The sequence below is a fragment of the Ictidomys tridecemlineatus genome, chromosome 10 (assembly GCF_052094955.1).
Source record: "Ictidomys tridecemlineatus isolate mIctTri1 chromosome 10, mIctTri1.hap1, whole genome shotgun sequence".
Lineage (NCBI taxonomy): Eukaryota > Metazoa > Chordata > Mammalia > Rodentia > Sciuridae > Ictidomys > Ictidomys tridecemlineatus.
Genome location: NC_135486.1, coordinates 77,389,347 through 77,416,497, shown reverse-complemented (window position 1 = coordinate 77,416,497; position 27,151 = coordinate 77,389,347). Strand labels below are relative to the sequence as shown.

Genomic DNA, 27,151 nt, shown 5'->3' with positions numbered 1-27,151 from the left:
TAGAATTCTAATATAGAATCTTCAACAAAGAACAAACACATTTCTTTGCATGTATCTTTTAAATGACAGGACAAAAGAAAGTGATTTTAGGTTTCCAAACAGGGAAACTCTCAGAAGATAAATATAAAGGAGAAAAGAATGGAGTAAGGTTTGTTTATAGAGTCCTCTGGTACTACCTGTTGGCTAAGACTCTAGAGTTCTCTTCAGTGAAGTTGAATTTATAGCCTACCTTTAGACAAAAAAGCAAGAGGAGAGGGAGAAATCTTATTCTGCCTCCTTTAGGTCAAAAATATTTTTTATGCCAGAGACATTTTGGAGTGACACATTCTGATTGCCTTCAGAGTAAAAGATGCACAGATTTCCACTCATCGTAGTCAATGTTCTTTATTTCATTATTGTTGTTCCTTCATGGGTTTCTCCTTAACAAGTGTCTGAACTTACAACTCCTTGACAGTTATATATTTAGATGATAAATCACACATTCCCCCTAAATACCATGACAACATGCCTTTCCTGGTGGCAGCATTTCAGATGACTAGCTACGTTTATAACAACAAACCGTGTAATTTTCTACTCAAGGGCTTTGTCTTCTGTTGAAAATCAGCTAATTTTACATTTCTCCAATTAAGTAACATTTCAAGTCCTTGATACCTTCCTTGGGAAGCCACAAAAGTGGTTGTTTCTTAATCTGGCTCTGCTCATTCCAACTCTTCAAAGTAATCAGTATAATCCCCAACATAGAGCTGCTCCCAAATAATCTGCCTAAGGTGTCTTAATGTGGCAGAGTGATGGTTTGATCCGTTTGATTCCGCAGCCTTTTTTCTTTTCACTACTTGACAATACCATAAAATGATGACAGGTAATTAATTCTATGCTCTCATCTAGGGTAAAAATGTATAACTCAAAACTAAATGAAGTTAAAACAACTGTATTTTGAACATTTTATTACAAGGGGTAACTATGAGGAGCATTAAATCTAAGTAGTCATTACTAAACCAAGCTCAGTAAAACCTTTAGCCTGTGAATTCAATTACTTAGAAATGATTATAATGGTATATCTTTCACTGTAACTGTTTCAACTTGTATCTTTGTCAACTACATCACAGCAGGGCAAACAAACAGTAAAGCCAATGTACAAAAAGAAAACGGTATTTAAAAGATTATTAGCAGAAGACTTATGCTACATTTATATTTGACCTTTGCTCTTTTAGGTGTTAAGTATGCTGAAAACCTCAATGAATTTAAGATATGACTGAGCTGAATGCTTACAGTGTGTGTTGATGCTGACAGATAATTTACTTTTATAATTATATTTATTAAGCAAAATTATATTACTATTTTAAATTTTTTTGTTTACAGTATATCACACCTAACCTTTCCAGTAGTATTAAAATAAATAAATAAATATCCTAGAGGCAAGCACCAAAAGCAGTCAAGGCAATAAAACTGTATCATTAGTAACTTGTAAACTAAAAATCTAGTCCTTTATTTAGTCTTTGTTTCCCAAAGGAGTTACACTAATGAGTGAAGAAATTTTCCAGCTACATTTTGGAGGTTACAAATGATGCCTTAAATGATTGCCCATGAGACCACAGGGTTGTTTGTTTTTGTTTTTCCATTCTGGGGATTGAATCCAGAGGCACTTTACCACTGATCCACATCCCTACCCTTTTTATTTTCTTATTTTGAGACAGGGTCTCATTAAGTTGCTGAGGCTGGCCTGCAACTCCCGATCCACCAACCTCACACTCCAAGGTCACTGGAACATGGGCAAGTAAATTACATTCAAATGAAACCATACTTTTTTTGTTGTTACCACATTGAATGGTGGACTACAATCAACACAAAGAAAAAAATCAAGCTTGTTGCTAACTATCTCTATGTATTATAGTGGTAGTGCCATTCTAATTTTATTGATGCTTTACTTTTCATAAAGTGCAGAAAATAAAATAAATAAGATTTAAAAAGATTTGAAGATTTATATACAGTTCTCAAGTTGAGATATTACTAATTACATTTCTTATATCTTTTTAACTCTGTGAAAGCTGTCACATACATTAAAAGCTCATCAACCCAGGTAGAATAATTATTTTGATCCCTCTTTTATCAGTTTAGTATTAAAGAGTATATAATTATGAAGCTTATTCTATAATACAAGTTTTAAATAAAAGAAACATTTACGTGCTATAGACTAAATCCAGATACAGTCAGATGCTGAGCGTTATTCCTGGCTTCAAAATAGGAAGTATCTGTTTCATTATCTGGTTGAGGTATGAAAGGCATAGTTTGATGTTGCAGATTTTCCCAGTCTACATCACTGAAGAGAGGATGACGTTTCAGTTCTTAGGAAAAACATGAAACAAAACAATATTATGACACAATTGCCTAAGTAAGTACTGCTTTTTGGAATTAAAAAGGCGATGTCTAATATGTATCTTGCCTGAATTTACTATGCCAATTCTACAAATGTCTGTCTCCCTGTTAAGGTCAAATACCATTTGATTTTGTCTATTACTTGGCTTATAATAGGTTCCTGGTTTAGATTTGCCAAATGAGCAAATGAAGCTTATTTTTCTTGCTGCCTGCATCTTCTTACATAATCCCTGACTTGAGGGAAGAGAGTTTGGCCTACTTCTGGCTCCCAAATACAACTTCCATAAAGCTGACATCACATGATTAATGCTTCAGTTCTCATTACAAGGCCTAACTACTTATTTGTATCACTAAAATCTTTAGCACTATCTATTGCCCCAGATAACTTGAGCATGAAGCTCATCCTTCACTCCCTTGCTTTCTTCCCTATGCTCCATCCTTCTTCATGGTGATTGATTTTAACATATACATTGATACCTTATTCATCCTTCCTATTTCTTTCTGCCTACTAAAATAAAAGTATGTTCATTTATTTGACCACATGGTGATATTTAGTTGGTAGAAATAACCACCCCCCTTTTCTAAACTCTTCTTTTGTGTGTGTGTGTCATTGCTGTGGATTGAACTGGGGTCCTTGCACATATTAAGCAAGCTCTCTACCACTAGGCTACATTCCTAGCCTGAACCTTTCAATCCTTAAACCAATAATAGAGATGTTAACAAACAAGAAATTAAGGCAGTAAGTTGTTAAACCAACACAAAAAGTAACCCAACTTAAGTAAAATATTGGAAGAGGACTACACAGACAGGAAAGAATTATGGGTCTATATTAGGGGTGAGGAGTTGGGAGATCAATGTCTACCAGTTGATTTTTCTCTACACTAAAAGACTAATAGGAAAAGGAATAAAATAGCAACAATAGTTTACATACAAAGAATTTGTCTCTTAATGTTCCAAATAACTAAGCATGGATAACTTTTCAGAATGGTGGTTATGGGGTTATTTTACCCTTAAAGGACATTTGGCAATGTTTGGAGACATTTTTGGTGGTCATAAATGTGGGAACATCTACTAAGTAGAGGCCAGTGATTCTGTTAAATATTCTACAGTCAACAGGACAGGCCCCACAATTATCTGGATAAAGCAGAGAAACTCTTCTTCAGAAAATAATATATTATAAGTTGTTAAAACTAAGTGGGGATAAAACAAAAATGTTCTTACTAATGACACCACAGAATTTTTTTCTTCATCAAACAGTTTACAGAGTGAAGCAGAGGATGGATATTCTTCAGTTTTAAAAAAAGTTACTTCAGGGCTGGGGTTGTGGCTTAGAGGTAGAATACGTGCATGAGGCACTGGGTTCGATCCTCAGCACCACATTAAAAAAAAATAAAGATATTGTGTCCATCTATAACTGAAAAATATTAAATGAAGTCCTAGGCTTCTTAAGAAAGCTGAAGCTGAGTTTTCAAATGACCACTCTTTCACTTCTTACAGGTTTCTGATCAAATCTCACTCTTTCATAGAGGTATTTCCAATCACCATATCTAAAAACATCTCTTGCCATCACTTTGTATCCTCTCACTTTGCTTTATTTTTCTTCCTAGTACTCACCCATGCATCATGTTATGTTATGGCTGTTTGCCTACAACCTGTCTTTCTACTAGAATGTTCCATAAAGAAAGGGACTTCAGTCTAGTTCATCCTTAGTATAGCCCTGGGCTAGAAGTTATGAAATCACTTGATGGGTTCAATTAAATCAATAAACAAACATACTGTTTTTGTTTTTTTGGTGTATGTGTGTTTTCCTCCTTCTTTTAACACTTGGGACCAAACCCAGGGGTGTTCTACACTGAGCTATATCTTCAACCTTTCTTATTCTGAGATAGGGTCTTGCTAAATTATCCAGGTTGTCATCAAACTGCGATCCTCCTGCTTCAGCCTCCAGAGTAGATGAAATTCACAGTGTTGATTTTATGAGAGGGAACACTTAGAAGCTGATGCAAATGACATTATTTCTAAAGCCTGATTTCCTAAATATACCCTAATTCATTAAAAATGTATTTGGGACATAATATTTATATGTCTCTATATTACCATAAAGATATGGTAATACCTTATCACAAACAGGATTTAGGTACTTAGGTAGAACCTAGGGCTTTGTGCATGAGCTCTCTTAATTCCCAGACCTACAAAATTACTTTAAGGCTGCTGTTGATGAGATTTACTAGAATTTTAAAATTACTTAATATACTTCTGCAGTGAGAAAACCATTGAATGGTTCTTTTTTAAGAGAGAGAGAGAGAGAGAGAGAGAGAGAGAGAGAGAGAGAGAGAGAGAGAGAGAATTTCAATTCAATATTTTTTTTTTAGTTTTCAGCAGACACAACATCTTTGCTTGTATGTGGTGCTGAGGATTGAACCTGGGCCGCAAGCATGCCAGGCGAGCTTGCTACCGCTTGAGCCACATCCCCAGCCCCCATTGAATGGTTCTTAATGTACTAAGTTTGTCTGGAATCTGATAAATTTGCTAATGAAAAAATGTTATTAGAAGTTAAACAGTTAAGAAATGATAAAACAGGAAGTTTTCATGAAACAGATTTCCTGTATTTGTTGATAGTTTATCAGGGTGTGATACCAACATATAAGACTGCTTCAGGTACCTCTGTGGGAGTAACAAAATTCAGTATATGAATATTTTATCTTGACTGTACTTAATTTTAATGGAGTATGACAAATATATTAATGCATATACCTAGAGGAGAGAAATAAATGAAATCATCTTTTTACCATTTAGCAGTCAGATTATCTGTAGTATTGTACTAGAACTTGATATTGTCATTAAAAATCACCAGCTGGAACAAACCAACAATAAGAGAGTTCATTAATACAAAACCTTACCTTTCATTCCAGCTCTCTCTGTATCATCAATAGTTAAAAGTATTTCTACTGCACTTTGAGCATTATCAGATAACTTTTCATCACCTTCTGGCCAAGGGATATCTATAAATATAAATACACAAATAAACTTGTTAATTGTTACTTAACAGATAAATGAATCTATCTTAATCTTTCAATGAGAAAAATAGGAGAAAACGAATCACCTCTTTTCAGAATATTCTGGAATACTTGTTGTGGTGTCTCATCATTAAAAGGGGGAATTCCAGTTAGAAATTCAAACAAGCAAACTCCAAGTGCCCACCAGTCTACTGCAGGACCTGGAATTTAGGAAGAAATAGCTGAATTTGCAAGTATTTTTCCATAAAAAAAAAAAAAACTGAAATATCAGTGTAGAGATATTTGAGTATAATCAAGGCTTTCATTGGCTAAGGCTTTCTACTGTCTTCATACAGTTCAAAAATCCAAAAACATATTACTTTCCTTTTTATTTTCTAAGTAATTTAGACTGGCAACTAGCACAGCTATTTAAAGGAACAGTAATGCCATTTATTTTAATTTATTAATAACTTCTGATATCCTGGGTATTTTATATGTTCTAATTCCTAAAACACAACAAAAGGATGCATTTAACCTAAAGAATATTCTCTAAGACATGCTATTTCTTAATTTCGAGTCAGGAATAATTACATTTAGATGATTATCTGTATTCCACTGTGTCACAAAAGGAAGAGATGAGATAGAAACATTTATACAACTTGGAAGATGGCTTGATAAGGAGGGAAGGCCCTAATTACAGAATGTTCTAATGTGGCTTTATTCTTTTTAAGAACCTAAGACAAATTAGTTTAACAAAATATTTAAATTCTGGCTTGAAGAAGAAATTAGGAGATAATAAATAGGTAAAACTGATATCTGAATAACATCATTATTGAAAACAATATTTGTATACAAAGTTGTTGTTTTTTATTTTTAAGAAGGGACTCACTATATTGCCCAGGCTGGCCTTGAACTCCTGGGCTTAAGTAATCCTGCTGCTTCAGTCTCCTTAGTACCCAGAATTATAGGCATGTGCCATGCCCAGCTATACAAAGATTTTTTTTAATGATTATGTTAATCATGACCATATAAATTGGTTTCCACTTTTATTTCTGCTTATGAATAGTATTTTCTATAGAAAGATTAATTTTTGATAAAAATGGTTAATTTTAAAATTAAGAATTTGTAGCTAAGTTTGCTACAAATTATTCTTTTATACATTTATTTTTTTCTTTAGTACTGGAGATTTAAAAGCACAGGGGCACTTTGCCACTAAGCTACATCCTAGCACCTTTTATTTTATTTCACTTTTTGAGACAAGGTCTCAATAAGTTGAGGTTGGTCTTGAACTTCTGACCCTCCGGCTTCAGCGTCCCAAGTAGCTGGTATTAGAGAGAGATACCATTGTACCCGGCTTCTTTCTTTTCCCTTTTTTTCCTTCCTTCCTTTCCTTTCTTTCTCTCTTGCCCTTCCCCTTCCTCCCCCTCCATCTCTTCCTTCCTCTCTTTTCCTCTGAACCCAGGAGCTCTTAACCTCTGACCCACATCCCAGCATTTTAAATTTTGAAACAGTTTCTTGCTGAGCTGCAGAAGGCCTTACTAAGTTTCTGAGGCTAGCCTTGAACTTGTGACCCTCCTACTTCAGCCTCTAGAGCCATGGGGATAATAGGCATGTGCCACTGTGCCTGGCTTGCACCCAACTTCTTTAAAGACAATTTCACAAACTTTATTATTGTAGTTTTAAGCAACGACCACCATCCCATTTTAAAAGAAGTAAGAAAGCATTGTGGAAAAAACTGCATGCATTTAGAGTACCTTTTTACCTGCAAACTCCATAATCCCCTGTTCCCTTTGAGGATTATAAGATGCTAATGGTCTGTAGGTTTCTATTTCTATAGAAATCATTATAAAAACATACAGACCACCTCAGTTAGTACACCTTTTAAGCAGCATGGAGAAAGAATTATTCCAATGGATTAGATAATATAACCAAATAACAGGAAAGCTGGAAGAAATCAGGAAGAAATGTATTTTTATTTACCTTGAGTTAGACATTAGAACCCATACCCAGCTCAGCTGAAATTGTACTTGTGTTAAAAGCATTCATGATTTCTCCACAGATATGTCACAGATACCCATACACTTAAGTCAAAGTCTAATAAGACCACATATTGAGATAAATCTTAGCAATTACAACACTTTATTAGTTGGAGAAAAAGAACAAGGTTGTTTTATACTACTGGCTTTCTAACTCAAAACCCATTCATAATTTGTAGGGATATATTGATATTGTTATCTTTCTATTTTCTAATAGTACAGAAATTTAAAATGTAGAAAATTCAATTTTAATAAGTTCATCAAAATTATTGCTTCTGTTGTCATAAAAAGCTTATCTCTTTACTCTTTGATACCTTTAAGTTATAAAAAAATGTCATTACCTACATTTCTTTTCACAAACAACCATCTTTCTGGATGTCTTTCTGCTCAGAACACAGAGACAGTTCAGTATTGTATTGAGCTTAAAGTAAACATTATTTTATTATGCAATGTGATCTAGTTACACTTTGACTATGGTTTAATGTGCTCTGCCACGTTACTTTATAGAGAAGCTTACTTACCTGAAGTCAGAAACCCTGCATGTAAGAAAACAATAGTTAGGTACACTCTGTTAAAATTGTGAGTTAATTCCCTCACTATATTTAAGGTAGTGTACCACATATAAGATGAAATCGGCCTTCTCAAGAAGAGATAATATAGATATTTTTAATGCAATGTTAAAATAGCTGAAACACAAATGTGCCCAAAAGTTACAAGAAACTCAGCTTGTTTGAGGGACAAGATGATGAAAGTCATCTGAGAACCTTGCTTAGGGCCTTGCTAAGTTGCAGAGGCTGGGTTTGAACTCGCAATCCTCCTGCCTCAGCATCCCAAGTTGCTAGGATTACAGGCATGTATGATGGTGCCTGGCTTGGTTTAGTTTTATTTCCATGGTGTGAGGGATTGAATCCAGGGCCTCACACATGCCAAGTGAGTACTCTACCACTGAACTATATTCTCAGTCCCCAAGTTTCTAATAAGGTGATACAGAAATAAATCTTAGTAGTTGGTCAAGGGATACTTTATAAAGATAAAACATTTGAACTGATGATGAGAAGAAACTTGACTGGATAATGATTGTCAACTAAAACAAAATATATGTGCAAAATAAGGAAGAGTTGGACGTCAAATGTATTTCATTAAGAAAAGGAATGAAAGCATAAAGCATATAGAGATTCTTTGAGATGAGCTTAGAGTCTTGAGCATCATGATCAGGAATTTGGATTTTGTTTAGCAGATCAGAGGGAACCATCATAGTTTTTCCCTCCAAAAAAAAAGTAAAACAAAACAAAACAAAAAACAGAATGAACCATAGTTTAGGAAGAAAAATCTGGTTGCAATGATTACAGACAATAGAATGAAAATGAGAAGATCAGATAGAAGGCCATTAAAATAATGAAAGACAAAGATGAGGTTCTTAGAACAGTAGCAGAGATGAAAAGCTCTGCAGAGATCTAATTAAATGGATTTAATGCCTGAATGTAGGGATGATTGTCTCCATGGAGATGGTGAAACAAATAGGGAACAGAGAGTGAACTGGATAACAAGTCCTGTTTTTACATGCAACACTTGAAAGATCAGTAGAATGCTGACTAGGCAAGTTGGGCTGTGTGTTTGCTGCCTAGGGAAAGGATTAGAGATAGAGATTTGGGGATCATCCAAATGGAGGTAACAATTAAAGTCCTTTGGAGTGAGGAGATTAAGGGCTGTGGGAAGGGAACAGAAGCATGGGGCAATATCTTGAAGAACTACTCAGTCCTGTATCCAGTGCTGTAGGTAGAAAATACTTGAAAAAAAAACTGCATCTGTACTGAACTTGTACAGACTTCTTTTTTGTCTTATAATTATTTCATAAGTACAACAACTATTTAAATAGCCTTTAGACTGTATTAGATGTTATAAGTAATGTAGAGGTGGTTTAAAGTATACAGGAGGATATACATAGTTTATATGCAAACATTGTGCCATTTCCCCACCACCACCACCTTTTATTTTTAACTGTGCCATTTTATACAAGGGACTTGAGCATTATCAAATTTTAGTAGTCCTTGGGGAATCATGAAACCAATCCCTCATGGATATTGAGGGAATTATACTTGACAGACATAAGGGAAAAAACTTGACAATTGTAATAGAGGTAAGGGGAATGAGACTGAGAAGAAACTATTGGTTTGACAATAAGGACGGTGGTAATGGTTAAGAAAAGTTTCAGTTAAATAGCCAAGCTAACAAGCACATTATCAGAACAAAATAATCAGGCAAAGAAAAGAGGCAACCTTTGAGACTTTTCTCAGTGAGGTCAAGACAAAAGTAGAAACTTACTTTCAGGCTGGGGATAAAAACAAGCAAAGAAATAAAAATAGAAATGGTGTGAGACATTGAGTGGGGAGGATGAAACAGGTGATAACCAAAGAAGCCCAAATAAAAGGAAAGTAATTAACATCAAGATGTTAAAGAAGAAATTTATCTTATGGACTGAACTGTCACTTCTGAAAAAAAAAAAAAAAAAAAGTATATTAAAGTCCAAACTCCCAGGCTGGTGATGTAGCTCGGGGGTAGAGCACCTGACTGGCATGCCCAAGGCCCTGGGTTCAATCTCCAGTATTACAAAATAAAACAAAACAAAAAAACCCAGTCCTAACTCCTAGTAAGGATCCTCTCAAAATGTGACTTTATCAGTTGTAATTAATTAGGTTAAAAGGATAGATTGAAATAGGGTAGGACCCTGATTTAAAATGACTGCTGTCCTTCTAAGAAGTCAGCCATATGATAGAAACACCGGGAGAAAACAACCATCTGCAGAGGTAAAACTGTAATGATGCAGCTACCATGTCAGGAGGACCAGGGATTGCTCAGAAACCACCAGAAGCTTGTAAGAGGCAAGGAAGGATTCCCTAAGGTTTCAGCAGAAACATGGCCCTGTCATCACCTTGAATTTGGATTTCTAACTTCCAGAACTATTAGGCAATAAATTTTGGTTGTTTTGAGCCACCAAATTTGTGGTGCTTTATTACAGAAGTTTTAATAAATGAATATAGTTCATTTCAAAATGTAGGAAAGGAATATTTTTTAAAGAAAGAAAGGAAAGAAAATAAAGAAGACAGGTGAAAATATCTTTTCATTATTATGTACCATTTTGAAGGATGGTTCAGTTCTGGTTTGTCTATTCTTGTGAAGTTGTGAGCGAGGATAAGGTCTAAATAGGAAGAGGATTCTGGGCACTGAACAGAAATTCATGCCCAACATTATAGTCATACTCATTGTAGACCAGACATGAAACATTTAGAGCAAATATAATATAGGGTGTGGGAGGTGGGGCTTCTCTATATTATGACATTGAATCAAAGAAGGCAAAGGATAGTCAGACACAGTGGTATACACCTGTAATCCCATTGGCTCAGGAGGCTGAGACAGAAGGATCATGAGTTCAAAGCCAGTCTCAGCAAAAGTGAGGTGCTAAGCAACTCTGTGAGACTCTGTCTCTAAATAAAATATAAAATAGGGCTGGGAATGTGGCTTAGTGGCCATGTGCTCCTGAGTTCAATCCCTGGTACTCCTTCCCCCCTCAACAGAAAGGGCAAAGGACAAATAGTTGCATGTTCTTTAGTATTTGGTCTTCTACATTCAGAAAATAACAACCATTTCTTTTTCTTTTTTCTTTTCCTACAATAATATATGGGTGAAAAGAGTATTTCAAGCTGAATGTGATGGCATAAACCTATAATTCTCACTACTTGGAAGGCTAAGGCAGGAGGATCGTAAGTTTGAGGCCAGTGTGTGCAATTTATTGAGACCCTGTCTCAAAATAAAATAGGGCTGGGGATGAAGCTTATTGATGGAACACTTGCATAGAATGCTCAAGTTCAATCCCCAGTACTGTAAAAAACAAAAAACAAAAACCAAAAAACATGAGTATATTTTCTTTTACTTTAAGTTAGTAAGGTAAGTATCAAATTTAAAACAATTTTTACCTTAAAAGATAAATGTAGTGATAGATCATGATTCAAAACCCAAGACATACAAGTCTTACCATGGGCTGTGCTCAATAACAGCTCAGGTGCCAGGTAGTCTGGGGTTCCTAGAATTCGCCCATCATCCATTGGGGCTGCCCCTCTTCTCACACTTTTTGGAGTTCGATATGAAGTTCCTGATTTGATCTGATTTGGGGTCTGCTAATTCAAAAGGATTTTAAGAGACAATAAATAAATCTTAATTCTTTTTATCAAAAGTAAAGTACTAAAATTAAAAAAAGCTACATCATGGACTGGTAGGTATGTAAGATACACTCAATGGGTTCACAACTAGTTGTAATTATGAAAAAGTCCTTACATGTAATGAAATTCAGTAGCTTAGATAACATCAATTATTTTGATAATATCTGGATACACAAGAAACAATGAAAAGGTGCACAATTCTTTTTTTTTTTTTTTTTTTTTTGTACCAGGGATTGAATTTAGGGGCGCTTAATCACTGAGCTATATTCTCAGCCCTTTTTAATTTTGAGATAGGGTCTTGCTAAATTGGCTAGGGCCTCGCTAAGTTGCTGAGGCTGGCTTTGAACTCTTGATCCTCCTGCCTCAGTCTCCTGAGCTGCTGGGATTACAGGTGTGCGCCATAGTGCCTGGCAAGAAAAAAAATTTTGACAGTATGGATAAACACAAAGCTTAGGAAGATTTACTGAGAAAAGTTGTTGCTGACAAATGATTGAATTATTAGGACAATATGTGATAAACTAAATATAAACAATCTCCTGTACTTAATGGCATTTAAAAGGTTTTAAGAAAATTGTCTAACAATCTTTTGAGTCCTGGAGGACCAGTATTGCACACAGTTGGAAAAATAGGCTCTAAGGTTGAGGCACTTCTAAGTCCTAAGTAAGTTCTAGTTTTATAACCTAAATTCAGAGTTCCTGCTTTTTATATTATGATGTCCTTCCAAAGGAAGAAAAAATATAAATCTTTTGGTTTAAAAGGTAAGGTTTAGAAAATAAGCATAATTTGCTGTTATTTTTATTTACTTATTTATTGTTACCAGGGATTGAACCCAGGGGCATTTAACCACTGAGACACTTCCCTAGCCCTTTTTTATATTTCATTGAGAGACAGAGTCTCACTGAGTTGCTTAGGGCCTAGCTAAATTGCTGAGGCTGGTCTTGAACTTGTGATCCTCTTGCCTCACCTTCCTGAGCTGCTGAGATTACAAGCATGAGCCACAGCACCTAGATTGTTATTTTAATTATATATATTTTAACATTTTTCTATAACGAGATCATCTAAATGTGTCCTTGGAAGACACTAGGTTAAGAGTAGATTTTAATTTGTCAGGATTAACCTAACTACTACATATAACCATAAAGCTCTATTAATAAAGGAAGAAAGAAAGTAGACTTTAATTTTGTATTGTATAGTATTGCTGAGATCAAGTAAAAATGTGTGATTATATTTGCTTAGAAAAGTATACTGTGCTATACAAATGAAAGTTACTATTGTTAGTAATAAGCATTATTACTACAGTTTTACCATTCTGCAAGAAAACTTCCAACAATTCATAGATTCTCGATAAGGAGAATGAAACCATACAGTTAATCAATACCTTATACTCTACCTGAGAGGTGAATGTCTTTCTTAATAATTTACTTTTCTAAAATTCAAAGAACAAATTATTAAAAAGCTGTAATGTACCTGATATGGCATATAGGGTGTTCCTTTATGAGTAGGGGTGACAGCCATGGGATCTGAGGCAGTATAACCACATGAAATATCCATTGCATCAAAAGAAGTGATGCTCATCTTGGATGGTTCTGAATTATTGGATGCATTAATATGACTATTGAAACTTCGAAAAACTACAGCATTTCTTTTATAAAGAGTTAAGGTCTTCAATACATCTGAAGAAGGAGCTAATATTTTTTGGTTATTATCTTGGATAACAGGGTTCTCATCTTCTTTTGGCAAGGTATTTTCTTGGCAGTTTGGTGATACAATAAGTAGATCTTCAATATTTGATTCTTCAAAAGAGGATTCCTTGAAACTTTTATCTGGATCTAAGGATTGTCTTTCTAATGAACTTTCCATGATAGAACTTCCAGGAAAAGACAAATCTGAGTCCATATTAATACTTTTGGGACCTCTATCATCATCAGAGCACAGAAAATTAGAATTTAAGTAGTCCTTATTAGTCTTTTCACAATCTTCCTCTAGTTCACACATAAGGTTTTTTGCTATCGTTGGTATAGGTAATTTTTCTGATGTTTGTTGTTCATCAGTAAAATAATCGACAATGTTTTCCTTATTAGCACAGTCATTTTGCTGACTTCTGTGCACTGATAATTTCAACTTCTGAACTTCAGCTGTTAAGCCTGAATTTTGATTTGTGTTACAATTCATCATAGTATGGTTATACTCCCCACAGTTTTTTTTATTTTGTATAATTTCCTGACAAGGACTAGAGTCAACCAACTCAATTTTTCTTTTTAAACTTCTTTTCCCAAGGTGCTCTTCAGATACATCACTAGAATTTATATTCCACTGCTTTGACTCATGGAAACTAGACTGAATTGTGTCAGTAGCCATATTTACATTAATTACATCCAGTTCTCTTGCTTCCCAAGAAACTTCCCCAGAGAAGCATTTTTTAGCAAGGTTTACACAAGAACTTCCAGTGGCAGGAATGGCACTGGGGTTGTGAATGGGAGAAAGGGCTAACTCAAGATCCTTTTTATGGAAACTTTTGGTCTCAACAGCATTTGCAGATTTTGCACATAACTTGTCAACTGTATTCCAACTCATCATTGTAGAGCCCGATGCTTCATCACTTTCCTGAGAAGAAGAGAAATACTTTTTTAGTTTTATAAATCTGAGATTCTTTTTTGGGGGGGGGTGGGAGGCTATCAGGGATTGAACTCAGGGGCACTCGACCACTAAGCCACATCCCCAGCCCTATTTTATATTTTATTTAGAGATGGAGTCTCACTGCGTTGCTTAGCACCTCGCTTTTGCTGAGGGTGGCTTTGAACTCATGATCCTCCTGCCTCTCTACTTTCTGGCCATCTAGGTATGAGAGATAACCCATAAAATATAATGCTACCTATTTTCACTAAAACAAAAGAACAATAATCACAGAGAATTAAAAAAATATATAAGCACATAGAGCATAAGTTTATGCACATTATTTTGAGTGAAACATAATCTGAAATATAAGTCAATTATCCTTTATTACATAGGTTGATAGTATACTACATATTATTATGAGTAACATATTTAGGCAAATTTGGACATTATGTATATATCTGTTTTGTATTAGGGGTATATGAATGATTCTGTTTCAAAGTACAAAATGCCTAGGGCTTGAAAATTAAACAATAAAAAATTAAATGGCAAAAACATTATTATTATAAACATGTATCATTTCGCATGAGTAATAATGCCAAAAATAGCAGGAATTAAAATCTTTTGTCAATATGAGGAACTGATGATACATTGATAACAAAATGCTTTTCTCAAAACTGAATTCCAACTATCTGCAAGTGCTCATGTATACTCAATAGCTTTGTATGTAATATTGCAAAATAATTCATAGTGACAAGGATTTTTATAAGATTACTCCATTAGAGTAATTATTTATTTAAGTTGTAGATGGACACAATACCTTTATTTAATTAATTTATTTATATGTGGTGCTGAGGATTGAACCCAGTGCCTCACATGTGCTAGGCAAGTGCTCTACTACTGAGCCACAACCCCAATCAACCATTAGAATGATTCTTCAGTAAACTCTTATATTGCCTATTTTTGAAGTACAAATATCAAACTTTAATAAGTATTATTATCTTACTTAATAAGGAGGATCATTTAGTTACAACCAAAAAGGAAATTCCTGAATTACAATTCTTGATCTCACAAGCACAGAAAAATATGTATTTAGGGATCAGTACAAGGTTATCAGAGAGTTCCTTATGGTCCATTATCACTCCTCTGATCACAACTTGAGAAGCACTACTATAATCTAACCTTTGTGTTCCTCAGGGATGCAGAAGTGGGAGGAAAAAAAGGAAAGCTGTATATGTTTTTCCTATAGCATATATTATTTATAGCACAGCCTATAAAGAGAGGAGAAAAAAATTACTGAGAATAAAAAGCAAATAAATATAATCCAAATTATTTATTTTACCAAATGGAAGGTTTATTCTAATCTAACATTATTTTATCAGCATTCTTTGAAGACATTATTATACTTTTACATTTTAGTTCCTATCTCTTTTAGAACTATAGCTTTAAAAACTTAATAAAGTAAAAGCAAAGTGAGGCTGAAGCAGAGAGCACTCTCTAGAGAGAGACGGGGACATCTCCAATCAGAGAATGACAAGGAGACAATGCTGTTTCCAAATTTATTACTGTTTCTAGCTTTAATAACCTTCTTTTGGTGGGAAGGGTAACGGGGGATTGAACTCAGGGACACTCGACCACGGAGCCACATCCCCAGCCCTATTTTGTATTTTATTTAGAGACAAAGTCTCACTGAGTTGCTTAAGGCCTTGCTAAATTGCTGAAATTTGAACTCACAATCTTCCTGTCTCAGCATCCCCAGCCACTGGGGTTACAGTCGTATGCCACCATGCCTGGCTTAATAACTTTTTTAAAAGGCAAAAACAATACATAGATTAAGTAAATTACTTTAACAAAATCCACTCGTTTGGTGAGCAGTTTCCTCAGAATAGATACTTTTAAGGGCATACCCCTATTACCTTTGTGGTATAAAAGCTACTTCTAAAGAGTTACCATTCCTTAAAGTGAGAAATTGGTGGGAAAAAGTATAGAAGGAGGTATTTGGAATTCTAAAGATTAGAAGCAAATACACAAAACAAAAACCTCAATATGCTGGTGTGAATATCATAGTTGGGAATTAAAAAGAAAAGCCCATCTAGATTCCTAGAAGCATTTACTATAAGTCTACTATAATTATTTAATTACTATATTTTAAGCAAGAGCAGTTTCCCAACAAAATGAGAAATAAAATATTTCAAAAGAATTGGCAACAAATGAAGAATTTTTGATAATACCTTGAGTGTCATTCATGAAACAATTTCATTTCCTTATAGGGTTTATATGAAAAGCTATGGTGTCTTTCTCATTCATTTGATATACACATTTGGTTTTGAGTAAAATAAATGTTCTCCTAACCTGGCAATCCTTTTCCCATTTGGGACTGCTGTGACACTCTGATTCCACACTGGATACAAAGGTGTGGGATTGACTACTGGCACTAGAGGTAGCCAGTCTTTTCCTAGACTGGAGCAGATTTGAAGTTAGACATTTCACAGGAACTCCTGGGTTGGAGGCAAATGTTTCAAGACCTGTAGGAAAAAGTAAATATTGAAACTTATGTCAAAGCTTTCTTAATTCCTCACTGAACCTGAATCTTTACAGATAACCGTATTAGGTACTGCATATCAGGACTGTTTCTTTGTAAATACTATCAAGTCTACAAGGATGCCTATAGGTGGTTGGGGCATGATTCTCATTATAGATTCATAAATTGTTACAAAGTACTGCTCACAAAGATAATACAAAACAAAATCCCCTTAACATTTGTAAAGTTAGAATCAAGATAAGGGATTCTTACAATTAGAAGGGAATCCATTTTGAGTTACTAATAATTCTGGATAAAGGAGCATAATTATTTTTTTTAGTATTTTTTTTTCAGTTGTAGATGGACACAATGTCTTTATTATTTATTTGTTTATTTATTTATTTAATGTGGTGCTGAGGAATAAACCCAGGGCTTCATGTGTGGGAGGCAAGCACTTTACTACTAAGCCACAATCCCAGCCCCAAGGAGCACTATTCATATGCTATATCAGTTATGCTATGATAAGGTTAGAATGTGACTCAGTTTAATGTGTACTTAATTAGAACTATAGCTTTATTGTAATGTTGAGATTTATGTGCTTATGAGTATGAATTATAGGCATCCTAAGGGATTTTGTTTTTTTACTTTTTCTTTGCAGTATTGGGGATCAAACATAGGGCCTTAAGCATGCTTTAAAAACACTTTATCACTGAGCTACATCCCCAACCCCATGTAAGGTGTTTTCTTAATATGACTTGGTAAAGTGGGCTGGGATATAGCTCAGTTGGTAGAGTGCTTGCCTTACATGCACAAGGCCCTGGGTTCAATTCCCAGCACCGTAATGGTAAAGCAGCTAACAATGAGCCAACACAGTAAAGTAGCATCATCTATATAGCACCTATTCCTTTAATATATTTAAATAATTCTATAAAATGCTTGTTCCTCAACTAATAGATGTAAGACAATTATGTTTTAACTGAAGATTAGAATATATGAATGAAAGGATTTCATACATATAAAGATGTTTTCTTTGCCCCCCAAAAAGGTGAACGTTATTTAATCTCAAGGAAATTCTTAGGTTTATAGCTTTTTGATCTAATAAGCCTTAGAACTTTAAAACTGGAAGGAGAATTTCAAAGTCTATTTAATCCAAATTTTTAAAAATATTTTTTTAGATGTTGATGAACCTTTATTTCATTCATTTATTTATATGTGGTGCTGAGAATTGAATCCAGTGCCTCACACATACTAGCCAAGCACTCTACCACTGAGCCACAACCCCAGCCCCCACTTTGTTTTCTAATACATAAATCCTCTCAATGGAATTCCTGAAACTCACTGAAAACTGAACCTGATATATGACTGAAGTGCTCAATGCCCTTCCCCCAGTAACATAAGAAATTATATTTAATCAATGCCATGGGTATACCATATATTGCTACTGCATTATTTCTCCATAACTGTTATGATCATAACATTGCCTACTTTGGAACTTCTGATAGCTCCCAGTTTTTTACAAGTAAAATCCTAGTATTCCTGTAATGACACTTGATCCTTTCCCATCTACCTGCCAAGCTTCTTTTCCCACTGTACATAGTTTTCATTGTCACATATCACATTTAATCCCTATTGTCTGAAGATGGAATATACTTCCACATGCATATGCCTTTGCATATGCTACCATCTATCTGAAATGCCCCCTTTCACCAAACTTGTAGCAAGTGAAGTTCTTGCTTCTCTTTCTGGGTCCAAGTTGGCCATTACTATGTCTTTACTTAGAACCATTCCAGATTCATTCCAGTTAGCACTTGTTACTTCTCCTTCTTGGCTGATTTATTTTAGAGGATTGTTCATGTTATTCCTTTATACCTGTCCTCACCACAAAACTACAAATTATCAGAGGCCAGGACCTCATTTACTCATTGTTATACCCACTCAATGACCAGCACAGTGCCTATCTAGTTTTGATAGAGTATTTGAACGACTAGGAGAAATGCAGAATAAGGATATTACATCTGTATATTTCATATTTTAACAGTCTTCTGTTTGTCAAAGGTATACATTTTTTTTAAATTTAGCCATGTGATTTTGACAGAAGAAATAACACTCATTACATTTGGAGGACAAATTTAGTGGACAGAAATGTATTTGCAATCAAGATTCAGTTTCCCACTTACTACTACTGTATAACTAAATCTTTCTTTCTTTGGTACTGGAGATTGAACCCAGGGGTTTTCTACAACTGAGTCCTTTTTATTTTGAGAGAAGATCTTATTAAATTGCTGTGGATGGTCTCAAATTTGCAATTCTCCTGCCTTAGCTTCTCATGTTGCTGGGATTACGGGTATGTGCCATCGTGCCCAGCCTAAATATTTTCAAATATTAGTTTTCTCATTTGTAAAAAAGGAGACATTAGTATAATATATTAGATATGTACAGTTTAGTCAAAGGGCAAAATAAAAATGAGCTAAAACCTATGAAAATAACTAATAACTTCATCAAATTCATAACCTAAATAACATGAGTTCAGAGAATTATCCACTATCAATAAGTAATAAGAGATGAAGTCAAGTGCTATATAAACATCTGTCCCATTCTCCTCTACTATTTTACATTTGTCTTTTAAGTCATGCAAAAAAAATCCTCAAAATTTTAAATTTAAACTACCTCAAAATATTTTGGAATTAGGCTTATAGAGATAATCAACACTGCAGGTACTAAATCTTCTCTTTAAAAAATTTTTTGGTAGTTGTAGATGAACAGAATGCCCTTATTTTATTTGATTATTTTTATGTGGTGCTGAGGATCGAACCCAGTGCCTCATGCATGCTAGGCGAGCGCTCTGCCACTGAGCTACAGCCCCAGCCCCCTGTATCTTCTTTATAAAAGATTTCCACAGACCCAGTTTAGTGAAACTGACCACTACCATAGGTCACTGAAGGATATCTCATTAGCTAGACATTTTATTGTCAACTTAAAAATCATTGCAATCCCTATCAGCAAAGACATTTATGAAATACAGGACAATCCAAATATTTACATTTTAAATTATTAAATTGATATTAGAAATTGAAACATTGGAAATATTTTTGTTTTTTAAGAGACACTGAATGGAGTAAAGTATCTTTTCTTTTATACTCACATGATTTTAGTAGTTTGCTAGAATAAGGATTAGCTTCCTTTTGATCTATAGACATAGGACAAATTAATCCTTGAGAAAATTGTGTTGTTTCAGATAGATGAGTTGAAATGTTATCTATAGAGTCTTGATTTTTTTCTGCAACTGGTGTGAACTATTAAAAAGAGAAAATTAAAGAAACATTAAGAGTCATCTTCACAAAAACATCACTGAAGTGTATAGACTTATACCATCTATGTAGACAAACTTTCAAAGTAAAAACCACCTCATGCTTGATATTTCAATTTGTTTTGATCTTTTTCCTTTTTAAAGGATTTTAAATTTTAAGGCTTTTTTTTTTTTTTTTTTTCTGGTGCTGGGGATTGAACCCAGGGCCTTGTGCATGCAAGGCAAGCACTCTACCAATGGAGCTATATCTCCATCCCCATTAAATTTTAAGTTTTAATCACAGAAGGGTATATATATATATATATATGTATGTATATATATGTATGTATATGTATGTATGTATATGTTGAGTTTTTTCTTATCAAGTACTTACAAATCTCAAAGAACTGATGAGAGATAATACTTGTCCTGGGGTTCTTGAATAATCTTCTTTAGGTTTAGCCATTGAAGGTGTTGTAAGGATATCCATCATATTGATATCTATGTATGCAAAAGTATATGAAATTTCTTTAAAATCTCCCATTGTCATCGACTAAGATGTTAATAATGTGTTCTCAAATTGGCTCCCACATTATTAATTTTATCTATAAAACTGGCTTATGCAACATATATATATGTTTTCCCTATATATGTATGTACAGGGAATCATCTACGGTGCCATAGAAGAAATACTAGTTAATTAACTGAAATCATTAAAAAGTTGATAGAATACTGTCTTACCCAAAATAAAAATAACAGTGAAATGACTCAGAATTCTATTAGCTTTTTAGGGAATACTCAGTGACTGAAAATGAGTGTTACCCAACTAGCAAGAAAATGATCTTTAGGTAAATAAAATATTGGAAAAGGAGGTAGTAAGGAATTAATACAAATATGGGCCTCTCATGTTAACAAATATATCTAAGCTTAGGTCAAGATAGAAAATCACCTCTATTGCTAACGTGTTTCAGTACACACTATTTTAAAATAATTAAACATTGACACATAACACCATATTATTTTCTTAGATATCAAAAACGGTATGAGAAGTCTAACGTTCTGTATATGGCATAGGACTTAAAAAAAAGTAGACTTAAATTTAATTTATACCTCACACTGATGAAGTAATAAAAGCCAATAGGTGTCAGGCATGGTGGCATGTCTGTAATCCCAGCAGCTCAGAGGGCTGAGACAGGATGATCTTAAGTTCAAACCCAGCCTTAGCAAGGTGAGGTGCTAAGCAACTCAGTGAGTCCCTGTCTCTAAATAAAATACAAAATAGGGCTGAGGATGTGGGATGTGGCTCTGTGGTCAAGTGACCCCGAGTTTAATTCCAGAACCAAAGGGGGGGGGGAAATCCAATAGGTAATAGTAATTAATCTTAAAGGATATTTTATTAAAAAAAATCAGAGTCATATGATGTAAAAATAATTTAAATTTCTGATAATATCATCCTACTACAAAAAACTGTAAGGTATTCACAATTGTTTGAAAATTATAAAAAGAATTGTAGCATTACATATATTCTCAAGTAGTTATAATTCCAGGGTTTATAATTCATAAGCTCAATTTTAGGTTACTGTTAAATTATTTTTAAAAAATGCCTTTCCATCTTTCTAACCTCTGCAGTGCATGTGTGTTGTTGGGGATTGAACCCAGAGCCTCAGACATGATAGGAAAATGCTCTACCATTGAGCTATATATCCTCAGTCTACTTCTATGCTTCTTAATAGTGAATACAATATGTTTCCAAGATGACAATCTATCATCTATCCATGTTTCTGTGATGAAGTTAAGTGACTTCTTATTTCTACCCATTGGAAACAATGCTGCTACAAATAATTTTATTTGCATATATTTTGTTCTCTTGAATAATTTCCTTATAAATTCTAAAACATAAGATCAAAAAGAATTAAAACCATTTTAAAAAAAATATTTACAGCATTTCTTTAGAAAGCACTATGCTAATTTATAATGCCCATCAAAAAACAGTTTTTGTAGTCTCATTAACTAGATCATCAGTATTCCTTTTTGATATATACTTATTAGTGTAAGATGGTTCATTTTTTAAAAACATTTTTAGTTGTAAATGACACAATACCTTTATTTTTATTTATTTTATTTTTACGTGGTACTGAGGATCGAACCCAGTGCCTCACATGTGCTAGGCAAGAGCTCTACCAATGAGCTACAACCCCAAAGCAGATGGTTAAACTTTTTTTTTTTTAATATTCATTTTTTTAGTTGTAGTTGGACACAATACCTTTATTTTATTTATTTTTATGTGGTGCCATGGATAGAACCCAGGTCCTTGCACGTGCTCCTGTTAACAAATGTGCTAGGCAAGTACTCTACTGCTGAGCCACAACTCCATCTCTGATGGTTAATTTTTTACATTAACATTTATTAAATCACTATTAGTGAAATGAACATATTTTCTCATATATACATATGTGTGAATTATGTGTTCATTTTCTTTGCTCCTGTGTTTGTTTATCACTTAGTGATGGCCATAAATATTTGAATTAGTTTTCAGCTATTATTAATACTTCATCATATTTTAATAGTTTAGTCATTTTATTGATGCTTAAGTGTAAGGACCAGTTTCAGTAGGGAGAAAATTCAGAAGACCAGCAATTCTGAGTTCCTTTTGAACATCAAAGGCTTTTCAAGGACCTATAATCACATCGGCTGGGGTTGTAGTTCAGTGGTAGAACACTTGCCTAGCATGTGTGAGGCCCTGGGTTTGACCCTCAGCATCACATAAAAATAAAAAAATAAACTAAAGGTATTGTGTCCATTTATAACTAAAAAAAGAAGAAGAAGAAGAAGAAGAATCATGCCCATTTTTCATCTTTTTTTTCTTTGGTGTTTGGAATTGAACCCAGGGTTTCACACATGCTAGCATGTACTCTACCACTGAGCTGCCCACCAAGTTTTTCATTTGCTATGGAAAAAAAAAGACACTATTACATTTTTCTAGCCTATTTTAGAATAAATAACCATCAATTTTATTTGATGTAAATGAACAAAGAAAATAGTGTAAGTTAATGTCTCTAAAATTTATTGGACTTTTAAAAAGACACATTTACCTGTTATTTTTCTTACCTCTATTCAGAGTCACTTTGGAGAGGCCAAAATCTGTCAGTTTAATATGACCCTCATTAGAAATAAGCATATTATCTGGTTTCAAATCCCTGCACATACAAAAGGCACAGTGGATAACTTTAAAAAAATGGAGTTTTGATGTTAGAATGTCCAGGGTGAAAAAAGAGAGAGCGAGAAAGAGTGTTATAGAAGAGGCAAATGTATTTCCTTTACAATAAAGGCACTCATTGGTAGTTTTGAAAAGTACAGAAAACAACTCTGAAAAGCAAAAACATCTTTTTCGTATTATTTGAATCTACAAAAATGTTAAGTGATTTTAACTAGATTATCTTTGTCATTATCCATTAATACAAATAATCTCATTAAATAAAATCAACCTCAAGTCATTCAAAATACATCTCTCTCTTTAAATGAGGTAAAATTATGCTTTAACAGAGTAGAGTCACATAATCATTCTTTGTACAGAGGAAAACAGTGTAAATCAGCAAGGTTCACAATATAGCATGTTATGGTAGGAACAGAAAAGAATTCAATATTCCTCATATTAAAATGCTATCTATGTTCATGTTGAAAACTATAAAAACATAGGAAGGTAAAACAAGAGTTAATGGAATTTGTAAACTCGTATGAGTTGCTACTAAACTTAAGATAACCTGGAAATATGGGCAGGTGGTTACTACAAATATTTGACAGTCAAACTTTTTTTTTCTTTTGAGATACATTTCATTATGTTGCCCAGGCAGGCCTCAAACTTGTAATCCTTCTGCCTCAGTCTCGAGACTGTAACCTCTGGTAAATAATCTGATTACCTGTATTTTTAATACTAGTTTAGAGAAAAGGTGATCTTTACCTGTGGATGATTCCATGTCTATGAAGGTAGTCTAGCGCCAATGCTACTTCAGAAATATATTTCACAGCCATCTCTTCATCAAAATAACCATATATATGTAGGAGAGACTTGACATCTCCACCAATAAGATACTCCATTATCTATGAAAAAGAAATTTAATGTTGTGGAATAAAATAATTTAAAAATAAAGTATTTGGGCATAATAGTCATATATTTTAAGACGATTCTATTAACAAAACATTTTCTTTTTTTGTTTTCCTTTTAAATTTTTTGCAGTGCTAGGGATTGAACTCAGAGCATTCCATAAAAAGGCAAATGCTCTACTATTAAGCTATATCACCAGCACTTAAAACACATTTTCCTATTATCATTCATTACATATTAATACCAGGCTTGCACATGTTACTATATAATTTTTAATTAAAATCTAAACTGGGTAATTTGAATAAAATCCAGACTTACAGAAAAATTCGAAGACTATTAGAGTATTTTCATATATTATTTATCTAGTTATATATGGAAGATATTCTAATTTTCTTCATAATGTATATAAAATAAATTTTCAGTATATTATATATTAATATTTTATAGATTAAAACCAGTTAATATAATCAACATAAGCGTTATTTATTATACATGCATGTAAATTTTAAAATTTAAACCATTTAATTTAAAAAATCAATGGAAACATTACCAAATATGTATTATATATATATTTAAAAAAATTATTCATTTTTTAGTTGTAGTTGGATACAACATCTCCATTTCACTTGTTTATTTTTATGTGGTGCTGAAGATCAAACCCAGGGCCTCACACTTGCTAGGCTAGTGCTCTACCGCTGAGCCACAACCCTAGCCTATATATATATTTATTTATTTATTTTCTCCCCAATGACAGGATCCTGCTATGTTGTCCAGGTTTGTCTTCCAACTCCAGGTTCAAGAGATCCTTCTGAGGTGGGTGTGGTGGCACAAGCCTGTAATCTAACAACTCAGGAGGCTAAGGCAGGAAGATCACAAGTTTGAGGCCAGCCTCAGCAATTTAGTGAGGCCTTAAGCAATTTAGCAAGGCTGTGTATCAAAATAAAATCTATAAAAAAGAACAGGGTATGTAGCTCAGTGCCCCTGGGTTTAATCCTCAGTACCAAAAAGAGAGAGATCTTTTTGCCTCAACCTGCCAAGTAGCTGGAACTAAACATATGTACTACTACTTCCAGCCAATGTGTAATTTAAAAATTTTTCCTGAAAAATTCAAGAATAAAGCTGAAAAGCTCATGACCTATTACCATTAAATTTCTTATCATGTATCTCCTAGTAAGATATCATTATGTAACTAGAGTACAATGCTCTTTTTTTTTTTGGTACTGGGGATTGAACTCAGGGGCACTCAAATACTGAGCCACATCCCCAGCCCTTTGTTTTGTATTTTATTTAGAGATAGGGTCTCACTGAGCTGCTTAGCGCCTTGCTTTTTCCTGAGGCTGGCTTTGAACTCATGGTCCTCCTGCCTCAGCCTCCTGAGCCACTGGGATTACAGGCATGTGCCACCATGTCCAGTTTAGAGTATAATACATTCAATGAATTTCATACCAAGATAATCCTATTATCTAACATATAATCTACACTGAAACTTCTCTGACCATTACAATATTGTCTTTTATTAGCATCTTTCCTCACTTCCATTCTCAAGCCAGGCCCATGCATGGCTTTAGTTGTTATATTCATTCTGGCAGTTTTTCAGCCTTCTTTTTGTTGGATAAAAACATTTTAAAAGAATATTTGTATGATACATTTTTTTTAAGAATACAGATCTCCTTGAATTTGGGGTTATCTGATTATTTCTTCATGATTTGATTCAAATTATACATTTTTTTTTAACCAGGAATTTTACCCAAGGGTGCATTACCAATTAGACACATTCCCAGCCCTTTTTATTCTTTTCAGCAGGGTCTTGCTAAGTTGCTTAGGTCCTCACTAAATTGCTGAGGATGGCTTTGAACTTAAGATCCAACTACCTCAGCCTCTGGAGCCACTGGGATAACAGGCATATACCACCATGCCCAGCCAGGTTATGTATTTTTGACAAAAATATTACAAAGTATGCTGAATCTTTCTCAGTTACTTCTACCAGATGAGACATATAATGCAGATTTGGAGAGAGGTTTGTATTCTCTTCCTTTTTTTTTTTTTTTCTGATAGTACTGGGGATAGAATGCAGGGTCTCAAAAATGAATGCTATAGGTAAGTGTTTTACCACTAAGCTACATTCCCAGACCTCTGCATTTCTAATAAGATTCCAGATGATGCTGATGCTGCTTGTCTGTATATTTGGAGTATCAAGGATCTAAACCCATGGTGAAGTTAGGTAGACAAGATAGGGTTTACAGATAAATAGGAATAAATTTCAAATATAAGTAAAAATAGTGGTGGAGTATTATCTAGAATGTACAAGCCCTGGGTTCCATCTTTAGCAATCACTCCCTGCCCACCCCACCTCCCCAAAAAGGAAAGAAAAATATTATAGTTGTTTACTTCTACTATTTCTAGGACATAACCTTTGGAAAAAATCTACCAAGTTAAGCAATTCTTGGACCTGCTCTTTCACTCACTGTTGGACTTGGTTTCAGGAAATTCCTGGTTTCCCATAGAGCTAAATTAGAATTGATGTTATAGCCGTTGTCATGGCTTTGGGGAAGGGGGTCATACATATTGCATATGAAACAGTATTTGTAAAGGTATTAGAGGACCTCAGGAAGAACTAAAGGATTAAATAACCCCTTACCTTCTTTGGATACAGCATAAATGAATGTTCCCTTTATAGTCTGTAAAGTTCTAAATAGTAAATATTTTAGATTTTACAGGACTTTATTGCAACTATTTCAGTCTGCTGTTGTAGTGCAAGAGAAGGCGTAGATGACATGTAAACAAAAGAATGTGGCTAGGTTTTAATAAAACTTTATTTACTCTCTGAATTTCAAATTTCATATAATTTTTTTGGGGGTAGCAGCGATTAAACTCAGGGGCATTCAACTACTGAGCCACATCCCCAGCCCTATTTTGTATTTTATTTAGAGACAGGGTCTCACTGAGTTGTTCAGTGCTTGGCTTTTGTGGAGACTTGTTTTTAACTTGCGATCCTCCTGGGATTATAAGC

At 34.1% G+C, this 27,151-nt stretch overlaps 1 protein-coding gene and 1 non-coding gene across 3 annotated transcripts in view; one reads left to right on the top strand and one right to left on the bottom strand.

Annotated features, from left to right (window-relative positions):
- Positions 1 to 368: 368 nt before the first annotated feature.
- Mastl (microtubule associated serine/threonine kinase like) overlaps positions 369 to 27,151 on the bottom strand; it is a 31,834-nt gene continuing 5,051 nt past the window's right edge. Inside the window, exons 3-12 of one of the 2 annotated variants that reach the window (XM_040278142.2) lie at positions 23,998 to 24,137; positions 23,148 to 23,236; positions 20,434 to 20,540; positions 19,896 to 20,046; positions 16,585 to 16,757; positions 13,087 to 14,223; positions 11,436 to 11,577; positions 5,477 to 5,590; positions 5,274 to 5,375; positions 369 to 2,342 (exon numbers count right to left, since the gene is read on the bottom strand). In XM_040278142.2, coding sequence (XP_040134076.2) covers positions 2,185 to 2,342; positions 5,274 to 5,375; positions 5,477 to 5,590; positions 11,436 to 11,577; positions 13,087 to 14,223; positions 16,585 to 16,757; positions 19,896 to 20,046; positions 20,434 to 20,540; positions 23,148 to 23,236; positions 23,998 to 24,137 — 2,313 coding nt within the window. In that variant the 3' untranslated portion in view covers positions 369 to 2,184. The remainder of the gene's footprint in view (positions 2,343 to 5,273; positions 5,376 to 5,476; positions 5,591 to 11,435; positions 11,578 to 13,086; positions 14,224 to 16,584; positions 16,758 to 19,895; positions 20,047 to 20,433; positions 20,541 to 23,147; positions 23,237 to 23,997; positions 24,138 to 27,151) is intronic. The other variant, XM_005320265.4, reaches the window with a different exon arrangement.
- Positions 17,523 to 17,595, top strand: Trnav-uac (transfer RNA valine (anticodon UAC)). Its single transcript has one exon. It is a non-coding gene; the product is annotated as a tRNA-Val (tRNA).